Source organism: Protopterus annectens, chromosome 6.part1 (assembly GCF_019279795.1).
Source record: "Protopterus annectens isolate FY-2018-M chromosome 6.part1, PAN1.0, whole genome shotgun sequence".
Classification (NCBI taxonomy): domain Eukaryota; kingdom Metazoa; phylum Chordata; order Ceratodontiformes; family Protopteridae; genus Protopterus; species Protopterus annectens.
The window spans coordinates 331,203,342-331,222,534 of NC_056738.1; the positions used below are offsets into that span (position 1 = coordinate 331,203,342).

Below are 19,193 nucleotides of genomic sequence, written 5' to 3' on the forward strand. Positions count from 1 at the left end.
AGACCTATTAACTGAATACTAACATAAAAAACTATGTGCATCTTCAAATAATGACCTTTAACACTCCTAGTAGGAACAACTGTCCCAGAATTGACAGCAACACTCACAGGCTTAAATTAACCTATAATGAATGTTATCCATGCTAGGATGCATGACACAACCTGTGCTTCTACTTCCACTAAGTGCTGTCTGTGTTTGTCTTATCTTTATTCCTCTCCCAAAAGAAGAAAACAACTTGAATGCCTTCAAAAACATCTCTTAGCCACTGAAAGAAAGAAATATCCTGTTTTTATTGTTCCTTAAAAGACTGTATTTAGAGAAACATGAGAACCAGATACAGTTGCCTTCCACTACACGTTATACTGTGAACATTTATGTGCTAAATGGAAACACTACACAATATTCATTACATTTTGTGTTTTTATATGTATTTGTTTACCCTAAAAACTTGTTATTAAATGAAGACAACAGACTTAGTCCAATCATTCCCCTATGCAAAAATAAGAACAAGCATATCGATTTTACTTATATCATGCTATTTTGTCCAGGCTTTCTTCTCTTTGTACACTGCAGTGTGTACATATCTTAAAACTGAGCATGAAGGAAAGAAGAAAAAAAAGAGGTGCACCTGTTTACTTTACTCTCCTTATTATACACATCAGCTGAAAACGCTTTACTTTATAACATGCAAGTAGTGCCATGTATCATAAAAATACAGTTAAGAACATCTTGTTTTACTTACAGTTGACTCTTTCCCTCCTCTTCCCCTCTCATAAATCTTCTTCTAAGCATTAATAACAAAGTAGGACATATGCTTTGGAGTCTCTACAAATTTAACAGAGTCGAAAAAGTCCAATATTCCAAGGTTTTCTTGTTCCATCATACTTCAAACATTTAATTATTTCTTTGTAATAACACATTTATTCATGAATTTCTGAGTTGCTGGCTTTCTTCATGTTGATCTCATCTCCCCAAATCCAGTTGCTGGTTCATTTCCAATGTACTCCTTGTTCTTCTAGTTAACGCTTGTGCTTTTTTTGTCAGAATCAACTCCTTCTGCTGGTAGTATTCCATCTTTACTATTAAAGGTCTTGGTCATTTCCTCATGGCCAGATTTGGAGCATGCACACAATGTGCCCTTTCAATTAACAATAACTGCTGTGGAATATTAGTCCAGTTGCTTATTTGTGCTTTCATAAAATTAATACAGTCTGTTCATTCCAACTTCTCTGGTACAGCAGAAAATTTCAGGTTTTCCTTAAGTGCTCTGTCTTCTAATTCTACCAGTTCTTGAAACATCCCTTCTTGAACAGTCTCATACTTAGTCAGCCTTTTCTTCATGTTGACCTCTTAATTTTTACAATTAGCTCATCTTAGTATCTCCTTATACTTCTTCCCATTTTTTCTAGCCTTTTATTTGAGTTGACATACTCCACTAGTGTTTCATTTATTTTAATTTCTGAGCACATCAGACTTGTTTTTCCTCTAGATCACTGGAAGTCATGTCCTTCACCAAAGCTGGAGCTTGAACTGCTTTTTGCTGAACAGCTGCAAGATATTCCCACCCAGTGTGTTTTCTCCTCACCTTTTTGAGATTGATTTTTTTTTAGGTTCTCTGAATTTCTTTTTGCTGGCATCCAGGCAGTGCAATTATAAGCCAGTTACTGAAATTTACCCAAAAGACAGTCACTTGCTCTCTTTTTTGAGTTTTTGTTTTCACACTGGGAGACCTGAAATTAAGCTGTTACTCAGTGTGCATCCATCTTGGAAGTCCTGGTAGAATAATGTCACTGACACTTTCTACCTGCCTGATTCTTTCCTTGTAGCTCTTTAATAACAAAATTGGTAGTCCAAGGGAATTATGATGGCACTATGCCAGCAAATTATAGTAACCACAATGTTACTATCCAAATGTGGTCTTGAAAGGGATAATGCTGGCATGCAAGGGCCAGGTAACTCATTTAGTCTTCTATAGTAATAATTCTCCTCCTGAGTACAATGTACCTTTTGGTTTACTTTCATATGTAGTTATGAGGCTTGCAGTCCAGGGGACCACTGAGAAGCTTGGCTCAAATTCCCAGTTGGCCTCAAACACTGTCTGGTTAAGTGACTTATTCAAGGTCACATAGTGGGGAAAATCAGGCCTGAGGGAAGTAAACTTTGACTCATTTAACAAAAAATGTAATCTTGGAAGGTTGTGGTTGCCACCTTTTTAGAATACCCAAAACTAGGAAATTCTGTTAGTGAAATGTGAGACAATTATTGGACAAATGAGGACTTCAGCCAAAACACTATACATTTTCTTTTTATTACCCAAACACTATCACATAATTTATCACATTAAAATATTTCATATAAAGAACTTTTCTGCAGCATATGAAGTAAAAATATTTTTTATTCTGTAACATCAGGATATTTGCCATATTTTGCAAGACTTATTTGCACATATTAGGACTTTCCTATGAAAAAAGTATGAAAAGCTTGTATCATCAATGGCAGTCATATTAAAAATAGAAAATGTGAAAAAATAAATTAAATACTCAATGGTTTCACTTTCCTGGTTACACATGTTTTTTCTCAACATCAGTCAAAGGCTTGAAAATTTCTTTAATATTTCCCAGGACTCCTCTGTGATAATTGCTTTTGCATTTAGCTGACTTGTGTTTGTGTTTTAAATGTTTGCTCTGTATCACATTCCATTGACGTTTCTTGAACCATTCATTGGATGTTTCATTCACAAGAACCAAGTACAAGTGAAAGCAAAGGTATCCCGCCAACAACAGGAAAACAACAATCAAGAACCCAAGCATGAATACAACACGTGGAAAGGTCAGGAACAGGTGCTAAAGTAAAGAAAATAAACGTTATTTGTTTTGCAGAAGTCAAACAAAGTCATCACTTTTGCCTACCTACTAAATTGAAATTAATAATGGATATTACAATTGTAAAAATCACATGATACTGAGGGGGAGATGCATTGCCTTATTACATATTGAGTTAGTCACTCAGTTTAGATACATATCAGGAGAAAAGATGGGAATGGTATGAGCATACAGAAAACAACATAAAGAATGCCCACCAAATGGCAGCCACATAGAAGAAACAGGTCATGTGGAGGATAGCCTTAACAGACATCTTGCATCTGTTTGAGGGGTTGGTACTGGATGGACATTAGTTAAAAATATCTCTCCTTTTCTACATAAGGAAGTAACATTGCCCCACTGCTACAGAGTATAAAGCAGCTGTGATTCCAGAGGTGCATACTGGCAGCTACCTGAAGGGACTGCACGGTGCAGATTTTTAAAAAACAAGAAGAAAGAATCTTTTTGCCCCTACCAGGAAGGGACCAATCTGCTACAGTGTACATGGCTTAGAGAGGTGCTTAATCCAATGTTAAAAACAGAGAACCTGTTGGTAGTTCTTTGACTCGGAGCAAAGCGTGTGGGAGGATAGAAATGAAAAAAGAGTGAGGAGAATGTCTACCCATCACGTCGCTTGTATATACCAGGTATTAAACGTAGCACCTTAGCAACGAGCCCGGGACTCACTCAGCTCATTATTACTTTTAACTGAACTATACAAAACTATGATGTTTCCAGATCCCATTCACTGCAATATAATGAATAATACCAAGAAACAAATTACTGGATGAATCAGCAACTGAGTCTCGCTGTCATAAAATTTCATACAACCTTACTAGAATGTTAACTGGCCAATGAAACATCATGCCATGCTGCCTTGGGTAATTCTTATAATGTAACACCTTAACAAAGGAATGGCAAGATTCTCTCCCTCGTCACTAAACAGTGCTGTTCACCAATGTAAAATTCATTCTGAGCATTAAACTCAAATATACAAAACAACAAATGAACAGGCATACAGTTCGTCATACACCAATTCTCAACATAAACTATTCATGCACTGTATCACACATTTCTGTAAACACACACATTACTCCATTTGGTTAGGCCATGCTCATGTTATGCTCTGACTGATCATTAGTTTACTCTTTGGTACAGGCAGTTGCACAACACACAACTTCCGGCACTCATTTACACACCCACAATGTGCATCTTTCAACACTTTACTCACAGGAGCAGTGTGATATCTGAGTATGTGAACAGGGATAATATTGCCATTTGTAGGACCTCTGTCTCAGTTGACTTGCTGTCCAGTCATGAGGAATTACTAGTTTTAGGGTCTTCTTCACTTACTTTACTCTCATCAGTTTTATTTTAAGCTCCACTGATATTAATTTGACTAGTGTGTGAATGAATCCTTGGAGAATACCACACTCACAATCTGTTTACATTTTTTAACACTGGTGATAGCAGTTTATGGTCCCAAAATACCTCAACTGTCTAGCAGTTTAGTTCACAGGGTTAAGCCAATGAGCTTCATCCAGTGGCCCAGAGTTTGATTCCCTCAGCTTCCATTTGTAAACTGTGTCACTGTGAGACAGTCACTTAATCAGACAGTCCTTATGTGTCACCTTTAAAAAGGGACACTTGTCTTAAAGTGAAATTCTCCAGCTAACAAATATGTTGTTGTTGTTGTTGTTGTGTCTTTCAGCTTTTCCCGGTTAGGGGTCGCCACAGCGAAACTCCGGTCCGCTAATGACTGGCAGTTGATTTTTACGTGCCGAGAATATATATATATATATATATATATATATATATATATATATATATATATATATATACATACACATTCTCCTGTTCAATTCTCGGCTGGAGTGCCTTCTGTGTGGAGTCTGCATGTCCTCCCCGCAGTCGAGTGGCCTCTGAAAGACATGCGTGAATGGGTGTGCCTTCGCTGAAGGTTGGGCGTCGGGCTGGCAACTTGGCACCATAAAAATCTACTGCCAATCATTAGTGGACTGGAGTTCCGCTGTGGTGACCCCTAACCGGGAAAAGCCGAAAAGACAAAGAAGAAGATACATGTGTTAAAACTCTGACTTCCCATACAGTTTGTGCATGTATGCTTGTGATTTTGTGTGTGTGTGTGTGGGGGGGGGCATCAGCACATTAAGCCAAACAAGTACAAAGAGACTATTTTCAATAAATCCACTTCTACGGAGCTGCAACCACTGTTGGGGTATGGGCTGTGTAGTATTTACTGTCTATGGTTTAACTGTACCACTTGTGGATAAACACTGCACATTCCACACGCCTAGAATGGATTACTGCTTAAATAGCCTTCTGTGACTTGTTGTCAGAACTCTGTATGCTGGAAGCAGGAAAACGTACAAAGCAGAAGTGATGTACCTGCAGACAGGCCAAAAGAATTCTCAGAGGTGAATGTATGAAAACTGATGACAGCACAGTGGGCTATGCCCCCCAACCCGGTGAGTCAAGGCAAATACATTATACTGGCTACCGTTTACAACAACCAAGGAGTTCTAACTAAATGTCTAATTTAATCTGTAATCTATCTGGAAGAAATGGTTCAATGTCACAGACAAGCTATATATGGACAAGATGATTAAAATAATAGGAAAGTGACAAACATTCTAAGAAGGATATTCATATCCTAACATTTCTGGTGTCCCACATGATTCTGTTATGGGACACTACTTTCTATTACCTTTCTTACATATTTGTTTTCCCAAACACAAACAGTAAGATTACCTTTACAAATGCCAAATGGTACACAAATAATTATATAAAAAGAAAAATATACAGAATATTCACAAATAAAATTTTAAAGACATTATCAAAAACATTAACATTTTAATGTAGTTGAATACAGTATCTTTCAAGCCTATAACCATCTTCGAGTTCTGCCACCCTGAACTAAACTGAACCATAGCTGCATTTTAAATGCTACATGTTAACATAACTGCATTTGTTTTAATTAAATGTATAAATGTTATGTGATATCCACTGAATAGGAACATTTATTTTACATGATTTCAAATATAAATAAAATACTTCTGGAATGTGCATTGTTGCTCCACATATCCTCATCTCTCCAGTGATGGCTGGCTTTATCAATCTTGTCGCAAGTGAGTGCAGGTGCGTACAAGGTGAGAGAGAGATTGCTTCCATCATGTTAGGAGCCATTTACAAATGGGATGTAGAGTTGTAAGTACAGGTTTATTATAACTGCACCTATAGTCTACTCATGCATTACACTGAGATGTTCCCTCGACACACACCTTTTTTTAACTTCACAGACAACCTCTTTAAACTTATGACACTGATTTGAGTGAATCGGTGACAAAAGGACAACTTGGTATGACAGAGCTGGTTTGGATGAGCTATTTCTGAAATTCATTAAAGTCTGTGATACACTTTAACGTATTTTACTACTGAAAACATAGCAGTGACACTAAGAGAATAGTAGGTCTAAAACAAGAACATTTTCAAATTTATTTTTAGAATGGCAGGTCTTCAGATATTACATTCTGGTGATAAATGCATTATTAAATAAATGATGTCAGCCTATATAAAAATTCATTATAGCCAAACAGGTCAAATTTTATTAAGAAAAATCACTGAATCTAGAAAGAGCAAGACCATAAATAGTGCTATGCCCAAATTAGGAGCATGCCGTCTCACTAAACATAATTTTGGTGACTGCAAAAGCAAAGTGCTGTTTGCTGAATTTATTTTTGCTGACAGTAGTTTGCTTTTTTCTCCACTATTGTGTGACCTCAGAGTTGGTATATATACTCTTAAGGGGGTGTGAGGGTGTCCCCTTACATTGGGGAGTGTAGAGGGAGCTTGCATCCCTGGAAAAACAAAATTGTTGAGTTGTTCATCAAATGCAGTTTTGCTGAATGATTTTCATTTTTTTCTGTTTGCTGAAATTGCCTTTGATAAGTTGACATCAATCTGCCCAAAAAGCATGCTCTTCTATCTGTTCCTGGCTCCCATTTCAGATTCATTACTTATCATCTGTTCTTTTCTGGACATCAAGAGGTTAATTTCCATTATTTAATTGCCTAGGACTGGACTATAATCAGACATGGGGTCCTACAGAACCTGTCAGGGGCGAATCAGGAGCCATGTCTGGTTAAATGATTTGCTCGTAGTCACATGGCTCACAAATGGATGTTGTGAGAGTCAGATGCAGGACTGCTGCTTTATGTAGGGCTAGCAGCATATTGCCTTAAACAGCTGTTCCTTTTCATATACTACAAATTCTAGAGTCCCACAGGATTCTGTTATGAGACACTTCTTTCTATCACCTTTGTTAAAACTCACGTACTTTGTTTTCCAAATACAAACTGCATGAAAATCTAGGATAAATCCCCAGATGCTTGACATTAATATATTGTTTCACACTTAGATCTGCATTGGTGGTGCTGCGGTAGCGTTGTCGCCTCACAGTAAGACGTTGTCCTGTTCGATTCTTAGCTAGAGCGTCTTCTGTGTGGAGACATACGTGAATGGGCGTACCTTCATTGAAGGTTGTGAGTCAGGGCTGGCAACTCAGCACGTAAAAATCTACTGCCAATAATTAGCGGATCGGAGTTCTGCTGTGGCGACCCCTAACCGGGAAAAGCCGAAAGACACAACAACTTAGATCTGCATTAAAGTGATAAAGGAACTGAAGCATTGACATGTTTTTCGTGATTGTCTATAATGTTTGCTTATTGTTTGTAGAGCACACACACACACACACACACACACACACACACACACACACACACACACACACACACACACACACACACACACTTGTCTGCATTGTCATATATTGCTCCCAGGCAACTACTGTGGGGTGTGTAGACCTACAATCAGTTTTGGAGAAATCTGCAGGATGGATTCACAGCTGCCCTAAGTGGACAGCCACACCTAGCTGTTAAACAGAGCCAGCATACTTCTCAACTTTACTCATTATGACGAATATTCCTCATTTTGAGTCTTAAAAAGTCCATATTCCACATTGCTCCCCACTGAAAGTATCTTACTATACATCCATTATAAACAATTTTTAATTAGTATCCATGGTAAGTAACAGTGAATCATACTGACTAGTCAAAAGAAGTTTATTATAAACTACAAAGTAAGACATTTTAACCATGCTGTGAGCTTCTTCGTTAAAGTTCTTAACATGCTGTCAGTGTTCCACATTTTGCCCATTTGTTCCAGTTTGTGAAAGGTAATATTCCACATATTGGAGATGCAAAGTTGAAGACAATGTGTGTGAGAGAGAGAGAGGAATTACTGTGGGGAGAGACACACAAGCATGGACCTATACAATGTGAGACAGAGCACTGGAGTTGTGCTGTCTGATAGATTGAGGAAGTTGTGGAAAGACACAGACTTTGGCCTATAGGAATACAGGAGGATAAACACCCTGCCTCAGAGTCTATTGACTAGAAAAAGACAATTTTCGTTTGAGAGACCTTTCATTAGTCATATCTTAATACCACAAATATTTTCCTTTTCAGATGGATACTTCCTTGTAAACAAACCACACTTGAAACATAAAGCAGAGTCTCCAGTTGTGGCTAATTTTATGTATGTATGTATGTTTAACGCAGACGTATACACACACACACACACACACACACATATATATATATATATATATATATATATATATATACACACATACATACACACCTGTATACACGTGTGGGTGTATATACGTATGTATATGTACACACATTATATATTAATACATGCATTTCTTTACATAGCTTTTTAAATGCAAGTTTCCTGATTACACCGGATTGTCTACATTATTACTTTGTATAGTAGTAATTAAAAAGGCCTATCTGACAAAGGATACACTAATTTTTAGATTATAGTCAAAAGAATTGAAGAAAACATCAGTAGAGCACTTTGTAAGCACTTTGGGCAAAGAATATAAGATATATAATTCATAGTTTGAAGAATTAATACCAGCAGACTGGTTGGAGGAAACTACGCTTGTTCAGAAAGCTGGAGTTCAGGAAATTAGCACTTTTCATTGCTTGCAAGGCAGATCAGAATATTGTGTGGAGAATCTGACTGATTTCAATGAAGACCTGTAAGCTTTGTCAGAGGAAATAAGTGAATTAAGACAGAGGTCTGTGGCCTGGTGTTTACAGCTTTCTCTCCAACCTTTTGATCTGTGTATGTGATGCACCCTCATCACTGGACTTGCAACAAATTTTTCAGTTTTATGGACCTATTTTGGATTATTGTAATCCAGAGTGTGATTACTTGGTGCTGTATTTAATTATTGTACTATCACTGTTTTCAAATATATGCATATTAAAAGGTAAATAATTAAGACAAATTGAAGAGAGTGGGAGGAGGTGGAGAGACAGCCTGTCAATATTGACAGAAATACATTTAAAATAGAAATCCATCCAGCAGTTTCACATACACCACATAACAGTATTTTTTTCTGTATGTGGTGTGAACCTGTTGGATAACATTGTATATTAAATACGTTTTTACTATAAATACAAGTCAACCTGGGGAAAGAAGCTCTAAACTCCATAGTTCAAAGAACACAAATGTAGGGAATACAAGCTGCCAACAGATGTGAGAAGTGTTTATGCTGACAAACAGTCTGACTGGAAGATGATAACAGAAGGTGATCAAATCAAAGAAGAACAAACAAGAAACAAGTCAAACAATGAGTATAGCAGTAAAGAGGTACTAGAGTTGGGAGCAAACTTTCAGGAGGACTAAATGAAAAAAAACAACCAACTGGATCCAGTACATATAAATTTAAATGCTACTATACCTCCTGGACTTAATGCATTATTGTCCATTATGTACCCTTTAAAATTAAAAGCATATCAGAAATAAATTATTATGGAGTGCACATTTGATATGATGGGATTACTTATAGCTATTGGTTATTATCAATTTACTTAATGTTTTACTTTTTAAAAGGAATATGTTTTTAAGATGTGGATTTTTATTGGATGAGATGGTCATGTGACATTGTCTTGTATGTATTTAAATGTCTTTAACATGAGTGAATTTTTTCTGATGAAGTCCACTGTATGTTTCAAGACAAAAGCACTTAAATAAATTCACAAAGTGTACCGGGTCCATTTATTTGTTTTCTCATTTAGTCAAGTTTTCCTGGTCTTAGTGCCATCCTTTCAAGATGATCAGACACAAAATGAGTCATACTCGCTAGATGGAAGCAAATGACAGGCTCATAGGGTCAGTTACGTGCTTCACTTAACGTGGAACCTGATCCAGGGCATGTGAAAGAACTTGTCTCAGATGCTCATGCAAAAAACGAGGACCCCCAAATAATTTGAGCCGTATTCTTGACTGTAATAAAATAAAATGTAAAATATACCATTGTAGGCCCACACTTCAAAGTCTGAAAGTCTGTCTGCTAAAGAAGTACAGATATTAATTATTGTTTGATCCATATTATTTTGAAGTAGTGATATTAATTACTGTTTGAGCCATAATTTCAAGTAGTAATTGCTGTTGTCTGGCAGCCAGACCACAGACACCAGTTTTTACTTTACTTATGGTTTTGCAATACAGTCTCTCTGTCTCTGATTCATATACACACACTTGACTGGATCTTGCAGCCTTCATGCTATACACCAGAAAACGCTCTGACTACTCCTCAGTGCAGGGGATTGGACAAATTAATTGGGGGAGTCAGTACAAGAACAGAGCAAGACTGTTAAGTGAAAATGTGGAAGAAGATGAGGAAAACATCCCTGAAAAAGAAAATAATAATTCTGGTGTTTCAATTTTTAGCTATTGTGGGTTAATACTGTCATCAATGTACGGGGTGAGGTGGTCCGTTGTTAACTCAACCAATGACAGAGTGGTACAGTCTCAGCAAGTGAAGTGCAGACACTGGTAGTCATAGATGGACAGCAGCTGCAGCCTGTTACTGCTGAACAACCATGTGCAAGTGACATGCACACACTACTCACACGTCTTAAAGAAAGAAAACAAATTTTTGTCACTACATCAGTGAACATCAGCAATTTGGGATGATGCATTGTAAGAGTGGGAAAACATGGCAAAGCCTGTAATTTAAAATAAAATAGGGATGTCCAGAAAAAAATCAGGATATTTCTGAGGTATGTGAGAAGTTCAGAAGTTTAAAGGGAGACTCCTGCAAAATCAAAGAATGGAGCAAATAGCTTACTTTAACACAATCGGGGAAATACCTCTGTAATGCTGGGGGTACAAATGGAGTACGTTCTGAGATTGGGGCATGTACCATCATTCCCTTCTATACTTATATTGGGTTCTGCAGTCAAATACCGTAAAATGTCAGGGCCTGTCCCATCATAAGGCAGTAAGAGCTCTTTCATAGTGCTATTTATTCCCTCTCTATCAAGCAGTCTGTGTCATTTCTTAATGTATTTGCTTTTGTTTACCAAGATAATCTGATTGAGCACGATGCCCCTTTTCAGCAAAGGCCTGGACAGAAAAGCTCCACATTTAAAAATGTGTTACTTGTGTCAGTACCATAATGTTACAACAGAAAGCTAGATACAATACACAGACAAATACCACACATGGTCAAGAAGTTACTAACAATATTTTTATTTATTTATTTTATTTAACATTTGTTTACCAGGAAAGTCTGACTGGAACAGAGCCCATTTTCAGCAGATGCCCAGGGAGAAATGCTCCAGAAGCATGTCTTTGGAAGGAAACTGGAGTACCTAGAGGAAACCCAAGCAAATGCAGAGAGGACATGCAAACTGCATGCAGAAGGCACCCCAGCCGAGAATCAAACTGGAGAACCTCTTGCTGTGAGGTGACAATGTTAACCGCTGCACCACTGTGCCCTGGTGACAATAATAAGAGTATATATAACACAAGACAGATGGCAGTAATACAGAATACAAGCTAGGGAAATGGAAAATGTGTTCTCTCTCACTGACCCTAACCCTGTCACTTGATGGATGACATGGGCAGGCAATCGGCCTATCCAAAAAAGCCTAGCCAAAAAATGTACACTGGCTTTCACCACCCAAGAAAATTATTTTCCTGTGCCCCTGTTGAGCAGAGCCACAGAAGTGATCCCCGGGGTGAATTTCCCATTTCCCATCCAATCATCAAGATTTTTCTTGAAGAGTGCTAATGAGGAGCTCTGTTTGACATAGATAGGTAGTCTGTTCCAGAGTATGGGAAGTCTCTGGGACAGGAATCTATCCCTCCAGCATGTTCTGTTTATTGTGGTGACAAGGTTTAGGTCCCTAGAGTGTGTAGCTCGGAGGGATTGGGATTTCTTTAAGTGGAACATGTCCAACAGCTCTAGGTTTGACATAGCTTTGTATGTTAGGCAGAGATCGCCCCTGAGTAGGCGATATGCGATGGAGTAAAGCTGTAGTTTTTTGAGACGGTCTGCATAGGGCATCTGTTTGAGGCCAGTAATCCTCTTTGTGAGGTATTTCTGTGGTCTTTCCAGTTGTTGTAGATGTCTTGTGAGGTACATACCAAAAGGGGCGTTGTACTCTATAATGGGTCTAATGAGTGATGAGTAGAGGGGAACAATGGCCTCTTTTTTTCTGGATGAGAATCCTTTTGTGATGAGATGAGCCACGTAGAAGGATTTCCTGACCACTGTGGCGATGTGATTATCAAAGGAGAGACTTCTGTCCACCTGTGTCCCAAGGTCTCATCACATTTTCGGCATTAAGTAGACTACCAGCTATGTGGTAGTTCGTGGGTACAGAGTTTTTGCCAAAGGGGATGACAATACACTTTTTGGCATTGAGCTTCAGGCCATGGCTTTGACACCAGGTATCTGTCTCAGTGAGGCCCTTTTGTAGTTTGTCCACATCATTAGGAGTTTCGATTATGGCTCCTAGTTTGCAGTCATCTGCAAACTTTGTTAGCCAAAGAGCTTCTATGTTGGCCTGCACTTCAGAGAAGTAGATACCAAACAGGAGAGGACGCAGGACTGAACCCTGTGGTACTCCACTTGTCACTGGTCTGATGTCGGATTTGGAATCCGCTACTTTCACAGTGGGTTCTGTCCGTGAGCCAGTTGGCAACCCATCTTGTGACATAGGGATTTATACCTAGTTTAGTGTGCCACTTTGTTCCATAAACATTTTAATTAATACTACTAAAAAAAATACAGTTTGCACCAAAATCACTACTTGCATAACTTACAACACGTTATGGCAAGGAAAAAAACAATAATGTATCAGTGACAAAAAATGACATTTAGGGAATTCAAGTGTTCATTTCTGAAAACTGGTTGAATGGACCAGCTGTCTCATTTTAAACATATTCATAGATTCATAGTTCATAGATTAGTACTAGGCTAACTGCCCTTGTGAGCCATTTTAAGCCTAGCCAATTATCTCTTGTGAGACTCAAACCCTGCACCTTGGGTTTGTAAGGCAAACACCTTAACCATTAGGCCACCCTCCCAACCCCAACAACATTTGTGCCAGTAAGTTTCCCTGTTTGTTTTTCAGCCACTGCCTGTTAGGTTTACTGTGTATTTACACAATACCATAGCTTAATTTGCTCTTACTGTTAATGGAACTTAATGAGTAAAGTCATTTTTACTTGATCAAAACATTAATTTTCAGCGCACTGGAATTGTCATCAAAACTATGAACCAGGAACATGACAGAGATGGTCAGAAGTAATGTAAGCAAACAATACAGTGTGGATAACTGTAATCCATTATTGTACACTGCCATGGGATGTGCTGAGAGCTACATATGCACATTTACTCTGACTAAAGCACTACTGATATACACAATGGGGAGACAGAATGGAGTACTTTAATGGCACTCTAGAATGGGCTCAGAGAACTGGGTACTTTAATGGTGCTCATTGCTCAAGTAACAGGTAGTAGGGAGAAAAACTGCAACAACAGAAGCATTATAACCATTGTACAAACATGGGGCTAGCTTTACTGATGGCAGCCATTCTGTGTGCGGGTGGGGTGGAGTAAAAGAGACAGATATATTAAATGGACGTTTGTATGGTTGTTGTGGGTACTTGCATACTTAAAAAAGGAAGAAATCTTAGGCAGCACAGAAAAAACATACATACATTCGGTCTCCACAAGGCTGTTTTAGTTTACAGGTTCATAGGTAAGTACTAGGCTATCTGCCCGAGGGCATCTGTAAGCCTAGCCAGAATGTGTTGGCTTTTGCAGCCCCCTCAGATTAGTTCCATGTGCCTCTGTCCAGCAGAACTATTAGCTCCCTGTGCCTCTGTCCAGCAGAGCCACTGCAGTGATCCCCGGGGTAAATTTTATGTTTCCCATCCACTCGTCAAGGTTTCTCTTGAACAGAGGGGCTCTGCCTAATGTAGACTGGAATCCTGTTCCAAAGCATGGGGAGTCTCTGGGACAGGAGTCTATCCCTCCAGCAAGTCATATTTATCATTGTAGTGAGGTTTAGATCCCTAGAGCGTGTGGCTCTCGGGGATTTGTTTTTTTTTTAGGTGGAGCATGTCCATCAATTCTGGTTTGGACATGGCCTTGTATGTCAGGCAGAGATCACCTCTGAGTAAGCGGTATGCAACCGAGTACAGCTGGAATTTCTTCAGTCGGGCTGCATAGGGCATCTGTTTGAGGCCAGTAATCCTCTTGGTGAGGTACTTCTGTGGTCTTTCCAGCTGTTGCAGGTGTCTTGTAAGGTACATCTCAAATGGGGCATTGTTCTCTATGATGGGTCTGATGAGTGATGAGTAGAGGGGAAAAATAACCTCTTTTGTTCTAGATGCAAACCATTTTGTGATTAGGTGGGCCACACAGAAGGATTTTCTAACCACCTTGGCAATATGATTATCAAAGGAGAGATTACTATCTACTTGGGTCCCCAGATCCCTTATTACATTTTCTGTATTTAGGGAACTACCAGGTATGTGGTAGTTCGTGGGTACTTTGTTTTTTCCAAAGGGGATGACTATGCACTTTTTGGCATTTAGCTTGAGGCCATGATTTTGACACCAGGTATCTGTCTCAGTGAGACCCTTCTGGAGGATATCTGTATCAGCCGGAGAGTCAGTTATGGCCCCCAGTTTGCAGTCGTCTGCGAACTTGGTCAGCCATAGTCCTCCTGTGCTTGCCTGTACCTCTGTGAAGTATATACAGAACAGGAGGGATCCCAGGACTGAGCCCTGGGGGACACCACTTGTAACTGATTTAGAGTCGGACCTAGAGCCTGCAACTCTCACCGTGTGGGTTCTATCTATGAGCCAATTGGGAACCCATTTCGTGATGTAGGGGTTTCAGTTCAGGCTGGTGAGTTTGTCTATAATACCAGAATGGGAATGGTGTCAAAAGCCTTTGAGTGGTCTAGGTAGGCTCTGTGGACCTCCTTTCCCTAGTCTAAAGCCTTGGTAACTATCTCAATAAGTCCACCAGGTTTAGGAGGCATGATCTGCCCTTAACAAAGCCAAACTGGGTAGGGTCCAATGTTGGGAGGTTCCCAATGTCTCTGTTAATGAGTTCCATGATAATGCGCTCCATAGCCTTGCAGACCAGGCTAGTAAGGCTTATAGGGCGATAGTTCCTGGGGTCCGTTGCGGAGCAGGATAACTGTTGCTGTGCGCCACTCTATGGGTACATAACCTGTAGAGAGGCTGAGTTTGAACAGTGTGTTTAGGTGAAGGGTTAGTTCATTTTGGAGTTTGTGTAAGACACAGCCTGCGACGCCATCCGGTCCCACTTAAGCTGTATTTTTGGCTTTGGATAGGGCTGTTTTAACCTGTGTGTCAGTGATTGCCGGGGCTCTACATTCTTCTGGTATGGTTATGGGCCCTTTAGGGGGTGAGAGGGGAGTGAAGTTTGCACTAAACCTGTCTGCCAGAATGTTCATAGGTTCATAGATTAGTACTAAGCTAACGGCCCTTATGAGCCATTTTAAGCCTAGCCAATTATCCCATGTGAGACTTGAACCCTGCACCTTGTGTTTATAAGGCAAATACCTTAACCATTAGGCCACCCTCCCAACCCTCCAATATCAATATCATCAATCTATATCAATATCATTGGCAATATAAGTCGGTTCAGTGTATTTTGTGTCATTCTGCACTAACTCAGAGCAGATTTGAGAGTTTCCACTTAGGTTTTTGACATAGCTAAAGAACGCTTTGTGGTTATCTTTGGAGTCCTTGGCAATTTTTCTTTCGAAGCTAGCCTTGGATGATTTTATGAGGAATCATAGTTTTTTGCTGATAGTGATCAGGGATGTCTTTCCTTTTAGGGATTTTACTCTTTTCTGTACTAGTTTCCTCCTTCTATTGTATAGCTTGTTTATGGCAGGGGTCCACCAGACTGGTTTCCTTTTCTTGGAGGAGTGAATCTTGATTTTGCTTGGGATAGCACAATCCATGCATTCTTGCAGGTGCTCATAGAATGCCTTTGTAAGGGATTCAGCAGCTTGGACAGCGTTGTCCTTTAGCATGGGGGCTGTGAACCTTTCCACCTCGGTCTTAAGTAACGTGAAGCTTGCTTTTGAAAAGTTTTTCACAGTGGTTTCCTTGATTGGGGGTGGTGGCGGAATGTGGATATCCAGAGTGATTAGTCTGTGGTCTGATCTAACCAGCGAGGGGTTGACCTCCAGTGTAGAACACCGGTCGCCCATGTTGGTGATGACCAGGTCCAATATGTTGTCACTTCTGGTGGGGGTGTTGACCAGTTGATCCAGGGCATTCGAGTTTATAAATTCTAGGAAGTGCTGGGCAAGGGAGTTAGTACTTGCGTAGTTCTCCCAGTTAATGTTTGAGTAATTGAAATCACCCAATATTACGGCATTTCGTAAGACCTTCATATTTTCCATTGTCTCCAGAAATGCGGAATGGGGGTCCTGGGTCATAGTGGGTGATCTGTAGAAAGCTACAATTTGAATTACAGTTTTGCCCGTTGTTAGTTGCACATGGATGATCTCTGAGGCATTGTGCTGCACCACTAACCTGGAGGTGTGGGTATCCTTGATGAATATGGACACCCCCCCACCTTTTGTGTTTCGGTCCGGGTTCTGTGGCCGAAAACTATGGTATGAGTTATAGCCTGGTAGTGCTGGGGTGCTCTCTGGAGCCTTAAACCAGGTTTCTGTTACTGCACAGATATCAATGTTCTCCATACTGAGGAGTGCCTCGAGTGCATGCATTTTGAGGTTTAGATTTCTGGCGTTGAGTAGCATTACCCTTAGTTTTTAGTTACTTGTGCTATTTACGGTGGTGGGTTTGTCTTTTGAGCCTTGCCTAAAAGAGGCACTATGGGGGCAGCAGAAGCCTTGGCCAGTATTCGAAAGCCTAAGGGTGACAGGTGCAAGTCATCTCTTGCGAAGCAACGTGGCTTGTCGAGCATGTCATCCCAGGCGGACAGATACTGGATCCCCTTTGAATGACACCAGAAACTTAGCCAATTGTTGAAATTGATCATTTTTTCTTTATACTGTGGCATCATTCTTGGTGAGGGCAGGATGCTACTCAGGGTCAGGGTCATACCGGCCTGGGCTACGTGATCAGAGAGCTCTTCCATGTCTCTTGCACACCCACCACACTCTCAGCTTAAATAAAACAGTGATTCCACAAAACCTCAAATAGGACAGAATACAAATATATCCTCTTCCCCATGCAAGTGTAATCCTGAATTAAGTTCAGGATGTGTGCAGTTCAGGGGCTAGCGTCCAGTGCCATTCCCCAATCTAGTGCCCTGCTCCTCAACTGTTGAGGAAAAAAGGTACACAATCTGGCTGGCACTCCTAAAACTCAGGAGCTACTTGGGTCCTCATTTCGGCATCCAGCCCCTCAATTCAGCTGAAAAAAAATCTTTGACTTGCTACAACTTAAACTACATACAGCACTGCAGAAAACCAGTATTAAAATTAATTTATGTACTGATATTCAGAGATGCCAGTACAGAAATGAATACCAGTACTGCTCTAACAACTGACCAGCATCTCGGGATTGGATCCCTAACATCTTGCACTTAGGGTGGCTGTCAACTTTGCTCCACCATAGCTATGCTATTGGGCTTGCCCACCCAGTAAAAATGTTTTACAGCATTTGGCATTTTATTTCTACATAGCACTGTTTTTCTTCTTAACATTTTAGTAACAATCTGCATCTTAAATATGGACACAACTGTTAAGCTCAATATTTGAGCGAGTGCTTATGAGCTTGCACTCACTGGGGTCATGTCTAATCGACTAGGGTATGCCTACTTGATGTACCTTACCTGCTTTATAATCATAAGCAAATCAACAGTTTTTGTAACATGAGTAGCCAAATATAGTATCTTTAATGTTCACAGCCACATCCACAGCTACCATACAATCAAGTGCAGTGTTCATTAAATTATGCATGCCTCATACTATTTCCATTTGAAGATTTACAAAACTAGCCAGTGTACTACTAGCCAGAAAATCTGCTACCTGTTTTGTCAGCTCCCCACTGGAATGTCAGCACTCAAAATGCTGAGTGCCAACAAGCCAGGAAATAAACAAAACAAAAAAAAAAAACAAACAAACAAAGGAGAAGGGTGAATTTTGAATCGAACCCCCCCCCCCCATGCATATATACCAACTCCAAGATTACCATATTAAACAGAAAAGGAAATATTCTGAGAAATGGCAACTTGGACTTGGTATATGTACGTCTGCTCTTTCAGCTATTCAGTTTCCGTGTTTCAGAACTTGCTTTAGGGAGTCCTGACATTTCAAATGGTTACAGTTTTGTCTGCATCCATCTTACTAAAATTGAAAAGTTTGCCAATGGTACAGAAAATACCTAGCTATATTATGCTTAAAATCAATTCTTCAACTGTTTTATTGCATATGACACTTTCTAAATGTTAACAATACTCTTAACTTCTTCTCTGCAGTACAAATTTATTCTCTCTCTCCTTACCTCTTTTCTGCTACAGAAACATTATACTAGCATTTCTCAAATGGCAAGGGTAGCCTCCATCGGGAAGCTTGGTCTTGTTTTTCAGTGGAAGCAGCAGCAAATCTGAATTTACTTAAAACCCCATTTCAGATTATTTGGTATTGTTTAAATGTGTGATCAGGATAATAGCCAATGGGTTTGTGTATTTAATTAAAAACTAATAGTAAAAAAACCCGACATTAATAACTAAGCCAAATCAGGGTTATTTCACTGTTTTGGGTTTCTAATACCATGACAGAAATGGACCCCATTCCTAAGCCAGAGTACAATTAAATTTCCTGAAATTAGTATTGTTTCACTCCTCAATGTTTGCCAAAAGTGTTCTTTGCAGCACCTGCAATGTGCCCAGAACCAACTCCTTCTGCAATT

General features: G+C 39.6%; 1 protein-coding gene across 5 annotated transcripts in view; it reads right to left on the bottom strand.

Annotated features, from left to right (window-relative positions):
* Positions 1-2,377: 2,377 nt before the first annotated feature.
* Positions 2,378-19,193, bottom strand: part of ZDHHC4 (zinc finger DHHC-type palmitoyltransferase 4) — a 193,010-nt gene continuing 176,194 nt past the window's right edge. For all 5 annotated transcript variants that reach the window (XM_044075752.1, XM_044075750.1, XM_044075753.1 and 2 more), the window contains one exon: positions 2,378-2,843. In XM_044075752.1, coding sequence (XP_043931687.1) covers positions 2,562-2,843 — 282 coding nt within the window. In that variant the 3' untranslated portion in view covers positions 2,378-2,561. The remainder of the gene's footprint in view (positions 2,844-19,193) is intronic.